This window comes from Geotrypetes seraphini, chromosome 8 (assembly GCF_902459505.1).
Source record: "Geotrypetes seraphini chromosome 8, aGeoSer1.1, whole genome shotgun sequence".
NCBI classification, from domain to species: Eukaryota; Metazoa; Chordata; class Amphibia; order Gymnophiona; family Dermophiidae; genus Geotrypetes; species Geotrypetes seraphini.
The window spans coordinates 152,029,725-152,047,819 of NC_047091.1; the positions used below are offsets into that span (position 1 = coordinate 152,029,725).

General features: G+C 42.9%; 1 protein-coding gene across 2 annotated transcripts in view; it reads right to left on the reverse strand.

The window, feature by feature from the left end:
- Positions 1-18,095, reverse strand: part of DNAH10 (dynein axonemal heavy chain 10) — a 543,078-nt gene that overhangs the window by 10,545 nt on the left and 514,438 nt on the right. For both annotated transcript variants that reach the window (XM_033954155.1, XM_033954154.1), the window contains 6 exons: positions 15,905-16,076; positions 11,644-11,775; positions 11,109-11,320; positions 10,844-11,011; positions 6,498-6,678; positions 3,415-3,560 (listed from right to left, as the gene is read on the reverse strand). In XM_033954155.1, the coding sequence (XP_033810046.1) occupies positions 3,415-3,560; positions 6,498-6,678; positions 10,844-11,011; positions 11,109-11,320; positions 11,644-11,775; positions 15,905-16,076 (1,011 nt within the window). The remainder of the gene's footprint in view (positions 1-3,414; positions 3,561-6,497; positions 6,679-10,843; positions 11,012-11,108; positions 11,321-11,643; positions 11,776-15,904; positions 16,077-18,095) is intronic.

The window sequence follows — 18,095 nt, forward strand, 5'->3', positions numbered from 1 at the left end:
AATTGTAATTCTGTGCAAGTGGTTTATGGGATTTTTTGTTCTTGTCCCAAACTGTATATAGGACAAACTAAAAGAGCGATAAAAATTAACATTGCAGAGCACTTAAGTTGTATCAGGACTAACAAAATTGATTCTCTGCTAGTCAAATACTGGAATCAAGAAAATTACATGTTTACCGATTTGAAATTTTGTGTGCTGAAGCAATTTTGTCCTAGAAATGGGGGTGACATATCTCAGCCTCTCACCTATCATGAACAGCGTCTAATATTTGCATGGAAAATTGTTATTCCTTGTGGTCTTAACAGGGAAATTGAATGGCTGGTACCGTATTGATAGGAATATATTTTTGACGCAGCTTTTCCGTTGGACCCTATTGTTTTTGATGTTTCCAGCTGGGGTGGCTACGTCATGATTTAGAAGTGTATTTACTCCCTGCTGTTCCCGTGGTCACGTGGTTGGGCCCAACGGTTACTGCGTTGTTGAACTTGATAGTGTGTGGTCTTTGCTCTCCACCTGGTAAGATAGTTGTATAATTAGTGAACACTGGGACTTGAATGTGGTTTAAATACATTTTTTCAGATGTGCTTTTTTGATTTTTACCTTGCCGTGTATGTTTATATCTCCAGTGCCTTTTTCCTCTTGAGAAAGAGCTGGTCGAAACACTGCGGTGTCGAGGAAACAGAGTTTGGATTGACTATATACACACTGTGACTTGGATTTTAAACTTTTTTTTTTTTGGTATATTTTTTTTTAATTTTTGTGAGTTTTTGGTGTTCACTGTGGATTTATTTGGGGAATTTATCACACACGCACGTATTTTTGCCAGCTGGTTGAGGACTCCTTTGCCTGTTACAACTTCCGTGCTCCTGCCTAAGGGACTGTGAGAGTCTACAAGAACTGAGATAAGTAATCTTTTGTTTTAATACCTTAGATAAACTTTTTCAAATGGTATTAGATACTTTTTGAACATTGGAGGCAGGTAGGGCATGTGCAATGATGTTTTGAGTTGAACTTTCATCAATCTCCCAGTGGCTATCTGATTTGTTCACATCACTGAGCACAATTATTGATATATTGTATATATATATATATATGTTTTCTAAAGAAATTATCTTGTATTGAAATATAGAAACATAGTAACATGATGGCAAATAAAGGTCATATGGCCCATCCAGTCTGTCCATCCGTAGTAACCATTATCTCTTCCTCTCTCTAAGAGATCCACGTGCCTATCCCTGGCTGCTTCTCTGTTGATGATGTGCTTAAGCAATTTAAAATTATAAGTTCAAAACAGAACAGCAGGAGAGGTAGTTCCTAGCTCCAGATTTTTTTTAACATACAGTATTTTCACAGTTTCATAAGATATGTTCTCCTGGATTCTTAATATAGCACCCAAGATGCATGTACGATTTAATTGGCTAATGAGCAATAACTGGACAACAGCAACCAATTTTTGATGTCAGTTGGCACCAATTGGGATTTGCACACACATCTGGCTGTGCACTATTCTATAATGCTGGGTACCCAAATCCTATACCACATAACTCAAGAGGGGGGATGTTCATGGGAGGGACATGAGTATGTCAGGGAGTTCCAAAACATTGTGCACGTTGTTACTGAGTAATGGGTCACTGCACCCAACTAGGCCACCAGGTTTCAGCAGGCATAAGTCTGGCACCTAAAGTTAGAACATAGGAATTGGCGCTAAACACCCTTTGTCAAATCGCACTTAGTGCCGGTCTTTTCTGGTACTCATTTTTGAGCACCATAATTGAATCTGGCCTATTATGTCGTAGCTATCAAATATGACCACATAAAGCTAACTGCTTCCATTTTTTTCACATACCCCAGATCCTGTGGTGGTATGACAAGCCTTAGAAAATCATACATATTAATCAAGTTTCAAATTTATTTAAAATTTCTTATACCGCCCAATCAGCCTTCTAGGCGGTGTACAAATTCGTAAAAACAGAAAACAAACTTTAACTGAAAAACAAGTTTGAGCTGACATTACGTCCCCAAACTATAACTATAAAAACTTTTAAAAACTATTAAAAATAAAGACAAACAGGAACAAAAGGTAAAAGGCAAGAACTACAATAGTCAAAGTAAAAGAGAATAATTAAGAAAAAAAACAATAGGGAGGGCTGCTATCAATAACGCTAAACTCAATAGTATTTACACTCGATTGCCCTTAAAAGGACAGTTAGGTCTCAAAGGCATCAAGGAAGAGAAATGTCTTTAGCTTCGTCTTAAAATTCTTAAGATTTGATTTTTCGCGTAAATGATTTGGAATACTATTCCAAAGAGAGGGGGCAGTGACAGAGAAGATAGTAGACCTCGTTGTATATATAAACTTCAGTGAGGGTATAGAGAGAAGGTTATTAGCTGTTGATCTTGGGAAAACAAATAGCTTAGGGGATTTAAATTTTGAGGTGTAGTTTTACTGTCTGTTTCCTGCCCTTCAGGTAACACTCCTCCCAAGTCAAGATATTTCTATTAAATACTGTGCATCCTTAGTGTTCCTCACAGAAGAAACATCCATATTTTTAGAATATATTAGTAAGAGATACATATTCTGTACCCTCAGTAAATATATCTATAATCTATCAATCGAGAGATATCAAACTTCCCTCTAAATCGGCCTGATAGGAATGAAAAATTGAGATGTAGCAATCATAAATTGTGGTCTCCCCTGATTAATTCAAACTGCTTTATGTTAATTTTCATGTGTTTGGGTATTGAAAGCAACCATGCATAAGTGACTCATAGCATTTGAGAGTCTGGGGCCTAGCCCCAGCCTTATAGGAAGTGGGTAGACTTGGTCAAGAATGCCATTGGATATTTATACAGGAAATGACATATCATTTCTCTCCACACTTAAACCCAGGTTAAATAAAACCTTTTGAATCCAATCTAGATAACTTTCCCAACGTACACTGATAAGACAAATTTCAAAATTGTTCACCTGGATGCAAAGTCTCTGGATCGAAGACTTTGTAAAGCTATATAAATTTTCAAAAGGAAACTACGCATAGGTTGCATTGCACTGTAGTTTTTTTTTATTGGCCTCTAGATTTTGCACTAAATCTAGTTAGGAAATAGCACATATACATTTGAAAATGTAGCCAGGTTAGGAAGAGGCATTTCCAAATTATGATCTTGGAATTGGAATGTCTCCTTAACATGCCCGAAAGGAAATGTGCTGTGGAACTCCATGCATATGTAGCCAGATTAAGGCTGGGAAATTTTCAGAAAGACATTTTTATCTGGGAAAATCAGTATTTGCACAAGAAAATGGCTTTTGAAAATTATCCTCTAAAGCCACAGCCGAGGCAGGCATATATACTGCCATGTCTTGCTGATTTGATATCATTTAAAACCAATATGGGCACATGATTCAAGTTTTCTTACCTGTAACTTGAGACGATGGGCTTCAATGGGAATAACCTTGAGAATGGGCAACTTGGACACCAAGACTTTTGGCTTACTTTTAATAAGACAGGAGTTGTCAATATCCCAGTCTGCTCCTTCCAAATACAATCCAGAAATAAAGCACCCTAGAACAAACAGATAGGAGATCTGCTAACAAAATTAAACATTTTCTCTGTTGTCTCATGTCAAACATCGAATCAGGTTTGCAGTAAGGTCAGGGGCTGTTCTGTCTCCAAGCCCATATTATTTAATTCATTAGCAGAAAAAGTTTTTATGCTAGAAGTGATGCAAGAACTAACTAAAGATTTTAACAATTGAAGACATAAGCATTCAAAATAAAGTTCTCCTGACACAAAGGGTCAATGTAAAATAAACCATTATGCCATGGCTTGCATCAATGTTCCAGTATACTGACATGTCTCTTGAATCTGCTTTAATAGAACTAGAGTGAGGGTCACCTGCAATCACCATTTTACAATCCTGGATTGACCTTTATTCTCTGCGATATCATAGGCTGCAGCTCCTTGATAAAAAGCAAGAGACAACTGAGGACAAACAAGGCTTTGTTCCTGAATATCATCACCAAGATGCTTCTCAGAATTACCTTTTAACTGTTCCACAATTATGACAGGAAGTTGAATTTCAAGTGGGAAGTCCCATAAGGTTCCCACTTTATTGTTCAATGTCTACTTTTCCCTGTTAGGAGCATTTTGTTTTTATGCTAGTTGATAGGGATGACATTAAGCAACAAATTAATAGTGACTGAATGTATGAGAGGTGAATTAAATAGTTCCTTGTCTAATAGATGCTGGCATTGTAATCTGGATGTAGGGACTTTGGATCATCTTTTGTTTTATTGTCCCAATATCTTAGCCTTTTGGTACTGAATCTGGGATCAAGTAAATTGTTATTGGAAAACTGTGTAGCGTTATCTTATGATACTGTGATATTTGGAATGTCTATGAGAAAAAAGAGTCAGATATCATCATCTAATAATAAACTTTTAATGATCATGACTGGAGTTGCCATCCAACATATTACTAATAATTGGAAAGATTATAGGAGGCTTAATTTTAATTTTTGGTGGAATTCATTATGTCACATATATAGAATGGAAAGATCATTAGCGGTACAGAAGGGAAATTATAAATATTTTATTAAAATATGGGAGTCATTAACATCTTTTTGTCATGATTAAATGCCATTTTTCTATTAATTATACACCACTTAGAGGAGGGCTCTATTAAAAATCAAAAGAATAATTAGGAAAAGAAATACAATAATAAAATAGGATAGCCCCTTCCCAAAGCCTCCCAAAGGAAAACCAATCACAAATAACTGTATCAATGAAAAACAATTCATAGTAACCAAAAAAAAAAGTCATACTCACTAAAAAGGCAACTAACTTCCAGTAAAACCCCATAGGCTTGTTTAAAAAAACCATGCTTTTAATAGTTTCCTAAATCTGGGAAACGAGAGTTCTTCCCTTAGATCTAATGGTAAAGAATTCCATATGGATGGTCCAACAAAAAAGAATGCCTTTTTACGAGTACTCTCTATAGTTGCAATTTTTAATTGACGTACTTTCAATAGGGATGCATGAGTCAAACAAAGATCTCTAGAGGGGGGCATAAAATTCTAAGATATTACGAAATGAACTGGGTATTTCTCCTCATAGACAATCACCATTATTTAAATTTAATTCTATAGAAAACTGGGAGCCAATGGTCCGTAATCAATAACGGGGTTACATGATCCCTACGACCCTTTCCATAAACTAGCTTTATGGCTATATTCTGTAAGTCTGAAGCCTAGTCAAATTTTGTTTTGTGACTCCAACCTATGGGTTACCAGATTTTCCGATGTTGAAACCTGGACATATGACCCCGCCCAGTTCTGCTCCCAGCCCTATCTTGCTCTGCCTCCATCCCCACCCTGTTATGCCTCCAACCCCACCCCATTACACCGCCCAGCCCCATTCCCACACAGCATTGTCTTCTCTGGGCTGTGTCTAGACGGCCTCCAAGCATGTGTGGATGTGTGTGAAGTCATCCATGCATGCTCAGAGGCCCTCCAGATGTGGCCTGAGATCAGGGCTTTCCAAAACCCAGACAAACTACAGGGTTTTAGAAAGTCCATCTGGGCACCTGGACGTCTGATTACCCTACTCCAATCAATACTGAATTTGCATAGTCCATCTTGGACATTAATAATGAGGTTAAGAAAGACTTTAATTTACCAAGTCCCTGACAGAGCAGAGATTCTACAGTACCATAAAACCAGTCTACATTCTTTATATACAGGTCAAAGAACAAAGTAGCATCTAAAATAACACCCAAATATTTAAGCGAGGAAACAATAGGACCGTATTCTTCAACCTTTTGACACCTATGAACCGGCGGAAATAAAATAATTATTTTGTGGACTGGCACTAGTCCACGGATTGGCAGTTGAAGAACACTGGGCTATGTCGTGGGCCAGACCCTGCCCATCTCCACCCAATCTCCGCTCCAGACCCCGCCCCCATAATAGTACTAATTGTAACATCACTTTTTCCCATTCATTTTTCATATTTACACACACACAAAATAATCGTATTAACAACACATAATTAAAATACCACAAAATTAAAATACACAAAGCACACTGTATGCTTCTCAACATTCATTCCTACCAGAAAACAGATAACCCCATGCAAACCCTCGGGGTGTTTTATTTAAAAACGTGCATCTCAATTGGCTGGTTAGACAGTGGTAGGACGCCTACTGCCACCTACAATCAGGACACCGTTTTTAGAATTTGCCCCATAGAGTACATACACCTGCCTCCGGGAAGATGAAAGTACTGTATATGCAAGAGCACTGGAGTGCTATCGGAAATAGGATTTAAGAACTATTTTATAAAGGCACATGAGCACCAATGTTGCAGTTATAAAATAGGTGCATTTTTTTTGTAAATTTCTTAACATTATCCCCCTGGCCTACATGATTAACAAACAAGCAATTTTTCATCTTTTTAACATTACTGGCTCTTAATACATTATTACTGAAAGAATTACTTACCTTGTCCAGGGCGCTCTAAAATTTCATCTGCTCTATAGAACTTAGTCACTTGGGTATATAATGTTGAACGATCCAGGGGCCAGCCATTCTTTCTACAGGTGGCTTGAACCAGAGCAGTCAAGTAAGACTCTGGAATATGCAGCCCAGATAGCCACATGACATTTGGTTCATGTTCAGTAACCTAGAAATGCAGTAAAAATAAACCATATGTCAAAATGCAGACATATTCAGATGTATATATGCATGTATATTTTTAATAAGATATATGTTAAGAGAAGTTTGATCAAGCAATATTCAATGACATCCAAAGATTTAAAAAAAAAAAAAAAAGACTTTCCCACTGTATATAAGTTAGACCAAAGTTGACCGGTGTATCCTGGCATAGGTTTGATCAGGCACAACAGTTTCCATCTCTTCCCCATTAGTACTAAAATTCTTCTTTGACTATGCTACACCAATCCCACAAAGACACACCTACACATTTCCCATAGATACAAATACAGTGTTCCCCTGGTCATTCACGGTCGGCGATACACTGTCCCGGCCATTCGCGGTATTTTTTGACTGCGAACCGCCGACCAGGAGAGGACAGCTGGAGAGGCAGGAGAGAGCAGCCGGACCACCTGCGCGTGAAGGAAATCACTCGCTGTATGCTCTGACCGCCTCTTCCTGCACTAAAGTTGGGCCTTACCAATCAGGAGCTGCTTTGACACGCAGCTCCTGATTGGTAAGGCCCGACTTTAGTGCAAGAAGAGGCGGTCGGAGCATAGAGCGAATGATTTCCTTCACTCGCCAGTGCTCCGGCTGCCCTCTCCTGCCTCTCCCGCTGCCCTCTCCAGTCTCCCCCACAAAAAATCATATTCGCGGTTTTTCAAGATTCGCGGGGGTTTCTGGAACGGAACCCCTGCGAATATCAGGGGAGTACTGTATACACATCACAGCACTCACCCACACAAACCCTATACCTCCCATCCCTAAAGTGTACAGCTGCTACCAGCCTACTCAGACACACTCTACCATGCATCTGTCCTCTTTCTCCTGAGTGGAAGGAGAAATGTGCTGTCACACCACACTGTAAATGTGGACTTTCAGTCTAGGTTCTCTTGCTTTACATATGTTCTGCCTGCTTTGAATATAGGTTTTTGCTTTTGAGGTTATTTCTCACATATTCTTTCTATATCTCTATGTCCAATTTTGCACCTTGATATTTAATAACACGCTGTACTTGGCCTTTGTGTAATATTCTTTCCAAAAGACAGTAATAATCCAAAACATAAATAATTAATAGACACAGTCACTGCAGAGAATAGAACTTAGTGCACTAAAGCGTATGCCACAAACCTAAGACCGAATAATAATAATAATAATTTATTTTTATATACCGCCATACCCGAACGTTCTAGGCGGTTCACAACAATCAAGCGCAATACATACAATGCAAATGCATACATCAGATTAAAATATTCTGAAGATTCAGCAAAATAAAATGCTAACTATATAAAGAAATACAAACCATTTAAAATAGGATAAAAAGTTAGTTTAAAAGAATAGACAACGTTAAGATTCTAGCCTGTTAAATAATGGGATTTTTAATCTGTTTTCTAAAGTCAAGGTAAGAGGAAGCATCTACCACCATTTTGACAAGCCATATATTCAATTTGGCTGCCTGAAAGGAAAACCTTTTGTAATGACAGAGTTTTATTGAAGGCTATGCGAACAGGTGTACCGTATTTTCGCGGATATAACGCGCGCGCTATACGTGATTTTACGTACCGCGCATACCCCTCGCGCGTTATATGCCTGAGCGCGGTATACAAAAGTTTTTAAACATAGTTCCCACCCCGCCCGACGCCCGATTCACCCCCCCAGTAGGACCGCTCGCACCCCCACCCCGAACGACCGCTCGCACGCGCTCCCACCCGCACCCGCATCCACGATCGGAGCAAGAGGGAGCCCAAGCCCTCTTGCCCGGCCGACTCCCCGACGTCCGATACATCCCCCCCCCCGGCAGGACCACTCGCACCCTCACCCCGAAGGACCGCCGACTCCCCAACAATATCGGGCCAGGAGGGAGCCCAAACCCTCCTGGCCACGGCGACCCCCTAACCCCACCCTGCACTACATTACGGGCAGGAGGGATCCCAGGCCCTCCTGCCCTCGACGCAAACCCCCCCCCCCCCACGACCGCCCCCCCCCAAGAACCTCCGCCCGTCCCCCAGCCGCCCCGCGACCCCCCTGGCCGACCCCCACGACACCCACACCCACCTTCCCCGTACTTTGTGTAGTTGGGCCAGAAGGGAGCCCAAACCCTCCTGGCCACGGCGACCCCCTAACCCCACCCCGCACTACATTACGGGCAGGAGGGATCCCAGGCCCTCCTGCCCTCGACGCAAACCCCCCTCCCTCCAACGACCGCCCCCCCCCCAAGAACCTCCGACCGACCCGCGACCCCCCTGGCCGACCCCCCCACCCCCCTTCCCCGTACCTTTGGAAGTTGGCCGGACAGACGGGAGCCAAACCCGCCTGTCCGGCAGGCAGCCAACGAAGGAATGAGGCCGGATTGGCCCATCCGTCCTAAAGCTCCGCCTACTGGTGGGGCCTAAGGCGCGTGGGCCAATCAGAATAGGCCCTGGAGCCTTAGGTCCCACCTGGGGGCGCGGCCTGAGGCACATGGGCCAAACCCGACCATGTGTCTCAGGCCGCGCCCCCAGGTGGGACCTAAGGCTCCAGGGCCTATTCTGATTGGCCCACGCGCCTTAGGCCCCACCAGTAGGCGGAGCTTTAGGACGGATGGGCCAATCCGGCCTCATTCCTTCGTTGGCTGCCTGCCGGACAGGCGGGTTTGGCTCCCGTCTGTCCGGCCAACTTCCAAAGGTACGGGGAAGGGGGGTGGGGGGGTCGGCCAGGGGGGTCGCGGGTCGGTCGGAGGTTCTTGGGGGGGGGCGGTCGTTGGAGGGAGGGGGGTTTGCGTCGAGGGCAGGAGGGCCTGGGATCCCTCCTGCCCGTAATGTAGTGCGGGGTGGGGTTAGGGGGTCGCCGTGGCCAGGAGGGTTTGGGCTCCCTTCTGGCCCAACTACACAAAGTACGGGGAAGGCGGGTGGGGGTGTCGTGGGGGTCGGCCAGGGGGGTCGCGGGTCGGCTGGGGGCCGGGCGGAGGTTCTTGGGGGGGGGGCGGTCGTTGGGGGGAGGGGGTTTGCGTCGAGGGCAGGAGGGCCTGGGATCCCTCCTGCCCGTAATGTAGTGCGGGGTGGGGTTAGGGGGTCGCCGTGGCCAGGAGGATTTGGGCTCCCTCCTGGCCCAATATTGTCGGGGAGTCGGCGGTCCTTCGGGGTGGGGGTGCTAGTGGTCCTGCCGAGGGGGGAGAAGAATCGGACGTCGAGGGGGGGCATCAGGCTTTCAGGATGGGGACAGGACTTCAAGGGGGGACAGGCAGATCTTCAAGGGGGGACAGGCAGACCTTCAAGGGGGACAGGACTTCAAGGGGGGACAGGCAGACCTTCAAGGGGGGACAGGCAGACCTTCAAGGGGGGACAGGACTTCAAGGGGGACAGGCACGGAGAGGCGGGGCAGTGCACCGAAAGTCAGGGTGAGTCGGGGCAACCAGATGAGAGTCGGGGAGGGCGAAAGGAGAGTCGGGGTGGCCAGAGGAGAGTCGGGGAGAGCGAAAGGAGAGTCGGGGTGGCCAGAGGAGAGTCGGGCAGCATGCGCGTTATATGCCTGAGCGCGGTATAGAAAAGTTTTTGTACATATCATCGTGATTTCTGCGCGCTATACCCCTGTGCGCGTTTTACAATGGTGCGCGTTATATCCGCGAAAATACGGTACTCTTCAAGACAGTGGCTTATGTGGACTGTTGGAGTTCTTTCTAAAGGGGGTCAGATTCCTAGGATGCAAGGGGGGGTTGGGGCAGGGCTTAGGGGAGGAAGGGGGCGGGGGGGAGTTTCTGTATAAAAATTTGGACTTTGCATGGGAGCTATCTTTGTTTGATTATATGCCTGGTAGTATTGTATATCTGTATTGCTGTTTATATTTTGGTGATATTGCTTGGCTGATGTATATTTCTCCTGTGTACTGTTCCTCTAATAAACATATATTAAAAAAAAAAAGAATAACTCAAGGTAAACTGAGGGATGAGATAGCCTGGAAGCATACCATAAACTGCTTTAAAGCAATACATGAGAACTTGAATAATATTCTGGATTCTAATGGCGAACAAAGGAGCTTTCGATAGAAGGGAGTGATGTGCTCCCATTTTTTTAGACCAAAAATGAGGCAAACAGCCGTATTCTGAAGTGAGCCGTATTCTGAAGTAAGCATGAAGAATACTTCCATGTAATGTTCCTTACCCATAAGGTATATTGCACAAATCGCTTCCTGAAATGGATTATCCAGTTTCCCAGGGATTTTAATGTATCCGGGGCAAGTTTTCTCCAGATGCTAGGGATATGTCCATTAAAGAGAGCACGGGCCACTTCATCCAGCTCACTGCTCATGCCTACCTCCCCAGCCAAGGCCTGCAGCAATAGACATTAGAAGAGACAGAAATTATGCACTTTGCTAGGCAACAGAGTCAGCTACATTACATTGCTCTAAACAATTTCATAGTTTTACCCTTTTCAGTTCAGTCAATGATTTTCCCATACGAATGATCAGTTTGTTAAAACGTTCGATTTCCTGTAACAGTACCACAGTTGTAGGTGTAATATCAATCCCATAACTCTTTCTTATCTGATCAAGATCATATGTGTCTGGCAACTTGTTTTCTATGTCTTTGGCAACCTGTTCAATATATTCATCTCGACTAATTCCAGTACCAGATTCACCTAGTACAGAAGAAGAAAATTCAAAAGATTACAAAAATAAAATCTTCTTGTTATCTATTCCTGCCCACTTATTCAGACTTTAACAATTTGTTTTAAACACTAACAACTTCTTGAGATCATGAAATAGCTAAATTGCTGAGCTCGCTGCTGTATTTGGTCATCAATTCTAGGACCACACAAATATAGAGAGGCAGGACTGTAAATCCCTGTGGATGCAAGAAGTGACACTGAAGTATCCAGCCTCTAATAAAGCTATTCTTTGAGCCCCAGACTATGTTAATGCTACACAATTAATGCTCCCAAAACAGACGTCGCTGCAGTACCTGTTTGAGGCTGCAGTTCTAAAAGATGAGTCCACATGGCTCGGGCTGCTTGAGTATAGTATCCAATTTCTGCATTAGAATGAAGGCCAAACACCTCTGGCGTGTTAGCAAGTGGAAGAGATTCTATTTCATCTGTAGAAAGGAAATACTTATTTTATTTATTTTGCTTTCTATTCCATCCTCCCCAAAGAGCTCAGAATGGGTTACAGATTAACATTACATTACATTACATTACATTAGTGATTTCTATTCCGCTTGTGCCTTGCGGTTCTAAGCGGATTACATTAGAAGATGGCTGGTCATTTCCAGGCGATGACAATACAATTATTTGTATAACTTTACAAACTTTGCATACCTAACTTTACATAACTTTTCGTACATAACTTTACATAACTTTACGTGGAGTTACTTTGCGTTACTTTACATTATCCTTACCGTGCTTGCATTACTTGCATTAAGTTTACATAATTTATCTTACATAATTTATCTTACATAACTTTACATACATAACTGTACATACATAATGTACAGTTAACAGGTTACTATTTGCCATAGCTTTAGTACAAGTTTTTATCCTATCTCGACACTTACTAAGGATCTAATACCAAATATTGGTGCAAGGTTTTTCAATTCAAGTCTCAATATTTATGCAGGAAATTCAAATAATAGATTCACATGTAAAGCAAAATACATTTAGAGGAAAAAGTCAGCCAGTAGTAGTAAATGATTTTTAAATAGCAGGTGCGGTGGGTTTCTTATACTTGGATATTCAGGGCTGGTATCAGGATACCAGTGCTGCTGAATTTCTGGGCATAAGTTAGCTAGCGCTACTTGCCCCAATACCAATTATGTTTAGACCTTTTTCTGTCCTTTATCTGGTTAATGGACTAACCACCTGCAACAGATGTTCTCCAAAGACAGCAGGATGAATATTCTTATATGTGGGAGATGTCATTCTGACAGACCCCATGCATGAATGAGGTGTAGGAGAATATGAGGATGGTTTGTTATGTGACCCTAGTCTGGAGCAGAACTGAGAAACTATAAAGAGTCTACCGAAGAGTAGTTTTATGGTACTACCACTAGATACTGACCCCTAATGGTAGTACCATAAGACTACAACTAGAATTCATAATGGCATAGTAACATAGTAGATGACGGCAGATAAAGACCCGAATGGTCCATCCAGTCTGCCCAACCTGATTCAATTTAAATTTTTTTTTTTTTTTTTTTTTTCTTCTTAGCTATTTCTGGGCGAGAATCCAAAGCTTTACCCGGTACTGTGCTTGAGTTCCAACTGCCAAAATCTCTGTTAAGACTTACTCCAGCCCATCTACACCCTCCCAGCCATTGAAGCCCTCCCCAGCCCATCCTCCACCAAACGGCCATATACAGACACAGACCGTGCAAGTCTGCCCAGTAACTGGCCTAGTTCAATATTTAATATTATTTTCTGATTCTAAATCTTCTGTGTTCATCCCACGCTTCTTTGAACTCAGTCACAGTTTTACTCTCCACCACCTCTCTCGGGAGCGCATTCCAGGCATCCACCACCCTCTCCGTAAAGTAGAATTTCCTAACATTGCCCCTGAATCTACCACCCCTCAACCTCAAATTATGTCCTCTGGTTTTACCATTTTCCTTTCTCTGGAAAAGATTTTGTTCTACGTTAATACCCTTTAAGTATTTGAACGTCTGAATCATATCTCCCCTGTCTCTCCTTTCCTCTAGGGTATACATATTCAGGTCTTCCAGTCTCTCCTCATACGTCTTCTGGCGCAAGCCTCCTATCATTTTCGTCGCCCTCCTCTGGACCGCCTCAAGTCTTCTTATGTCTTTCGCCAGATACGCATATGGCAATATTTAACTTGGAGCCACTAGGAATAGGAGTGAGTAGCATTTTCTTTAGCCCTGATGATCACTAGACCACCAGGCCTGGCACAGAAGGGTCAGATAGGAGACCTGCCAGGTGATGGAGGAGGCCTTTTGCAGGGTGAAAGTTTCAGGATGAGGTAGGGTTGGATGTGGTATGGGGGTAAGAATAAAGAATCCCCTTAAGCGTCTTATGTAAATCTTGGCTGAATGTTGACTAGGATATGCCTAACTCCTCTCAGCATGCACATGTCTGTTGAGACCCAGATATTCAATGCTAGTACCTGAACGTAGCTTGGCACTGAATATCTGGGGCTAAAATAGTTGGCATTGGTCAGCCTCCTGTCGTCGGGACCCCCTCCTGAACTTACCGATGCAGCCCCCCTACCCATCCGCACGAATATGGCAGGAGGGATGCTAACTCCCTCCTGCCGTGGAAACCCCCCCCCCACTGCCATCGACCCGTGCTCCCTCCTCCCCTCCCCATACCTTTAAACACTGGGAGCAGGAGGGGTGCCCAGTCCCTCCTACTCCATAGCCCTCCAGTGATCTTCAGGAGCAGGAGGAAGCACAAAGTCTTCCTGTTCCTGCTGCTCTGCCGGTCGTGGCGCAATGCCAGCCTTAGGCTCCATCCCAGTGCATCATGTGATGCATAGGGAGGGGCTAAGGCCCTGATTAGCTCAGGTGCCTGTGGCTCCTCCCTTGAGAGGAGCCTGAGGCATCTGAGCCAATCAGGGACTTCCTTTGGGCTACGCCTAAGGAAGTTCCTGATTGGCCATTTATTTAACACAGTTACCAACAGGTCTGCAGCAGTCGGGTTTTAGGCTAGTAAAACCCGATTCAAAATAGCCAAGCAATTGTTAGTGAATCCATCGCTTGGCTATTTTGCATGGGGTTTTACTAATTTGCATGGGTGAGTCGGATCGGGTTGGTGATTCATTGCACAGTAGTTTAGTGAATCGGGTTGGGGAACGATCGTAAAACCAGTAAAAAACCAGAAAAAACCTCAACTTAATTTTATATGCAGACGGCAACCCAATGAGTTTTTTTAGCCGTTCTTAAGCTGTATCATGGACAAAAAACTCCACTACTTCTCTAAATGTAATCTTTCAAAATAGGAAAATATTTCACCACTGTGCACAGTGAACAGGAAAAAGAACTTTCAGGAAGGTTACACTTATCTTCATAGCTGTTAATAGAATCGTGAATCGTGATCCAAAAACGCAGCGATCTTCCTACAATCACATTTTTGGCACCAACGAATGGCTGCTTCAGGGCATTCCCTCCTATTCCGTCCACAATTTGGCTCCACAATGGTGCCTGACTTGATATTGGGAGCTACAAGTTAGGCTAAAAAAGTCATTGGGTTGCCGTCTGCATATAAAATTAAGTTGAGGCTTTTTTTCCACTTTACTTAAATGGTTTTTCAATAGGTAGTTCCACCACTTGGCTAATAACATTTTTTTTGTAGTGATTTATTTATAGATTGTTATTATTAGTATTGTTCTAGAGAGACGTTTAAATACCTATGTAATGTAAATGCGCATGAGTCTAGTCTCTTTCATTTGAAAGGAAACTCTGCAATGAGAAGGCATAGGATGAAGTTAAGAGGTAATAGCCTTTGGAGTAATCTAAGGAAATACTTTTTTACAGAAAGGGTAGTAGATGCATGGAACAGTCTCCTAGAAGAGGTGGTGGAGACAGAGACTGTGTCTGAATTCAAAGGGCCTGGGATAGGCACATGGGATCTCTTAGAGAAAGAAAGAGATAATGGTTACTGCAGATGGGCAGACTAGATGGGCCATTTGGCCTTTATCTGCCATCATGTTTCTATGTTAGTGTATGCAAATCAAGTAGATATCCTGAAAACCTGACTGCCAAGGAGGTACTCCAGGACCGATTTGTGAAACACTGCTCTGGCAAATGGCTGGACTGTGTCAAAAGTACAATTTTTACTCTTTATTCAGGCTCAATGGAAGCCAACAGTTCGAAATGACTATAGGTGGCAAACTCAATATATATTACCCCTCTCTGGAAACAGTGAAGAAGTTTACTCGATAATGGGGATAGTCAAGTACCCGTTGAATGCACAGATGGTCAGTCCATTCATGGAAACATATTTGTTCTGATCTATTTTGACATTAAGATTTAAAGCAAGAGAGGAATACAAGAACCCATCAATCACAGTTCATACATAGCCAAGAAAGCTGAACATTATCATTAACTAGAGGAACATTGATGGAATTATTGATGGAAGATTTCCCTTTTATTTTTTGATCTGTATTGTTTATGAATGCTTATCTCTGCAGTGCTTTAAGTGGCTCTTAGCCAAGGTGGCATTCTACATATACTGCTCAGTACACTATATAATTTAACAGAATATTCTTACCCACAAAATTTTCCTTTTCCTCTCCTTTTGGAATTTTGTAATCAGTCTCCTCATTTATATAAAAATGGAAAGGTTGGAAAGTGTCAAATATGAAGTCACCAAGATATTCTTCCATGTATGTAGTAAGAATCCGCCGATCAAAACTATCAATTGCACGCCCACCGTACATTACCTGACAACCAAAGTTTCAGAACAATCAGGTTACTTTGCTGAAATATTTCAGATCCATATACATTCCTGAGTAATCAGCGCTATATAACTGAAAGCAGAAGTGCTTTCTAGTCACTGTAGTTCTGATGAATTTTAATTTTACCGTTTTAAAATACAATTGAAACTCAATAAATATGGCCAATAGTTCAATATTCTTCCTTGCATATTACCTTTCCCGAGAATTAGTGTAACTCTATAGCTTCCATTTCAAGAGCAGGGGTGGCCCTATAATGAGGTCAACTGAGGCAGAGGACTCAGGCAGCACTCTTCAACCTGCCAGCCTTCCTGCTCATCTGTTACTTCTATCGCAATCCTTTCCCGGCATCTCTCTTTACATTCCCTCCCCCTCAGCAGGGATCTCCCCTCTCCTTCCTCACCCCCCCCCCCCCCCCCACATTCTACTTTAATTATTCCAAAGGTTGGCAGTTCACACATGCTGCCCGTCTGAGGCCGGCTGTTGTGTTCTCTCTACTGCAGCCCGCCCTCTTTGACATAACTTCATGTTTCCGCTGAGGTAGATAGCAGTAGAGAGAAGATGTCGGGCCGGCCTCATACGGGTAGAATCTCCAACCTTTGGAACAATTAAAGGTAGAATCGGGTGGGGGGGCTGACCTCTCATCATCAGGCCTCTCCTGGTCAAGCGAGAGAAGGTATACCAGCCCTGCATACAAGGAGATGTAGTTCCTGCTTTACCTAGGAGAATTATCTTATAAAAAGTGTAAAGCCATCCTGGAAACACATTTTTTTCAAGCAAACTTTTCAGTTGTAATTCTGTCAAAGCAATAATGGTGGAGGTGTGGTACTTTAGAAGGATTGATTGAGTAGATGGGAGTGTTGGATGAGGTCCTCAGTATGCAAGTTGAATGTCTGTCCTTTTCATTGATGGAGTTCATTTCTTAATTTTAATGTATTTTTATGTAAATGTAAATTGCTCTGATCTGACAAAGGAGGGGAGATATGTCCAATTTTAAAATAAACATAAACATACAAGCTAAGCGGCTTTTTTAAACCAAATGTTTTTATGTCAGCTTCTAGAAAAAAGGTTCTCCAGAGAGACAAGCAGGGCATATGCAGGCATACCTGCTGATGAAATCCTCATACTGAGCCTGTGGGTCAATGCTCTCCCCTAGCTAAAGTAAGCTTTTGGCTTACTACCAGGACTGCTGCATATTGTGTCCCCTCTCCTTGCCCTGTCAGATTTTCCTAACACTCACAGTTGTCCCCTCTTTCTCCACACACTCACTAATAAAAAAAAGAGAGAAATAGATAGAGGACAGGGTAAGAGGACCATATTTCTTCCAAAAAAAAAAAACCAAAAGCAAAAGATGAAACAAATATACTGATACAACTGCCAATATACAAAGTTTTAAATTGCTTCGGTAACCAGCGGCTCTTAGGGCCACCACAGAAGACAACTTCTGTTTGGAGGATGGTAAACGAAGTAGCAGTTTTATCTTGTCTTTGCGGCTTTGTGATCCAATGAAAAATATCTACATTACATCCACAGGCCACTGTGAATGCTCTCTCCCCCAGAATCCTGTTTTGGACACACTATGGGAGGTGACTCGACAATACCCAAAGGCAATAGACCAAAGACAGTCAACGCATCTCACTGGGCAGGGCAAAAAGCTGTTGGAAACAGCCAAAACCAGTCCTCCCTTCCTACCCTATTGGGGGGTCTATTCATCGCCTTCCCCCAGATCCTCTCCAGAATCAGGATTGGGGCCCATCTACATCTATATATATTTCTCCACTCCATCCCCCATCCTCTCCAGGGGCATGGTCTGATTCTGATCTCCCCTCAAAGCAGGATCCGCAGCTTGCTGATCAGCCACCTATTCAGACAGAGGATGCAGGGCTGTATTCATACCCCAAGTTCCTTCAAAAAATTTCCACTCTACTCAGTCTTAATCAGAATGCTACACCTGCCAACAAAATAGACTTCCAAGCCATTCTCCAATCTTGTCAGGCACCTTCTAAA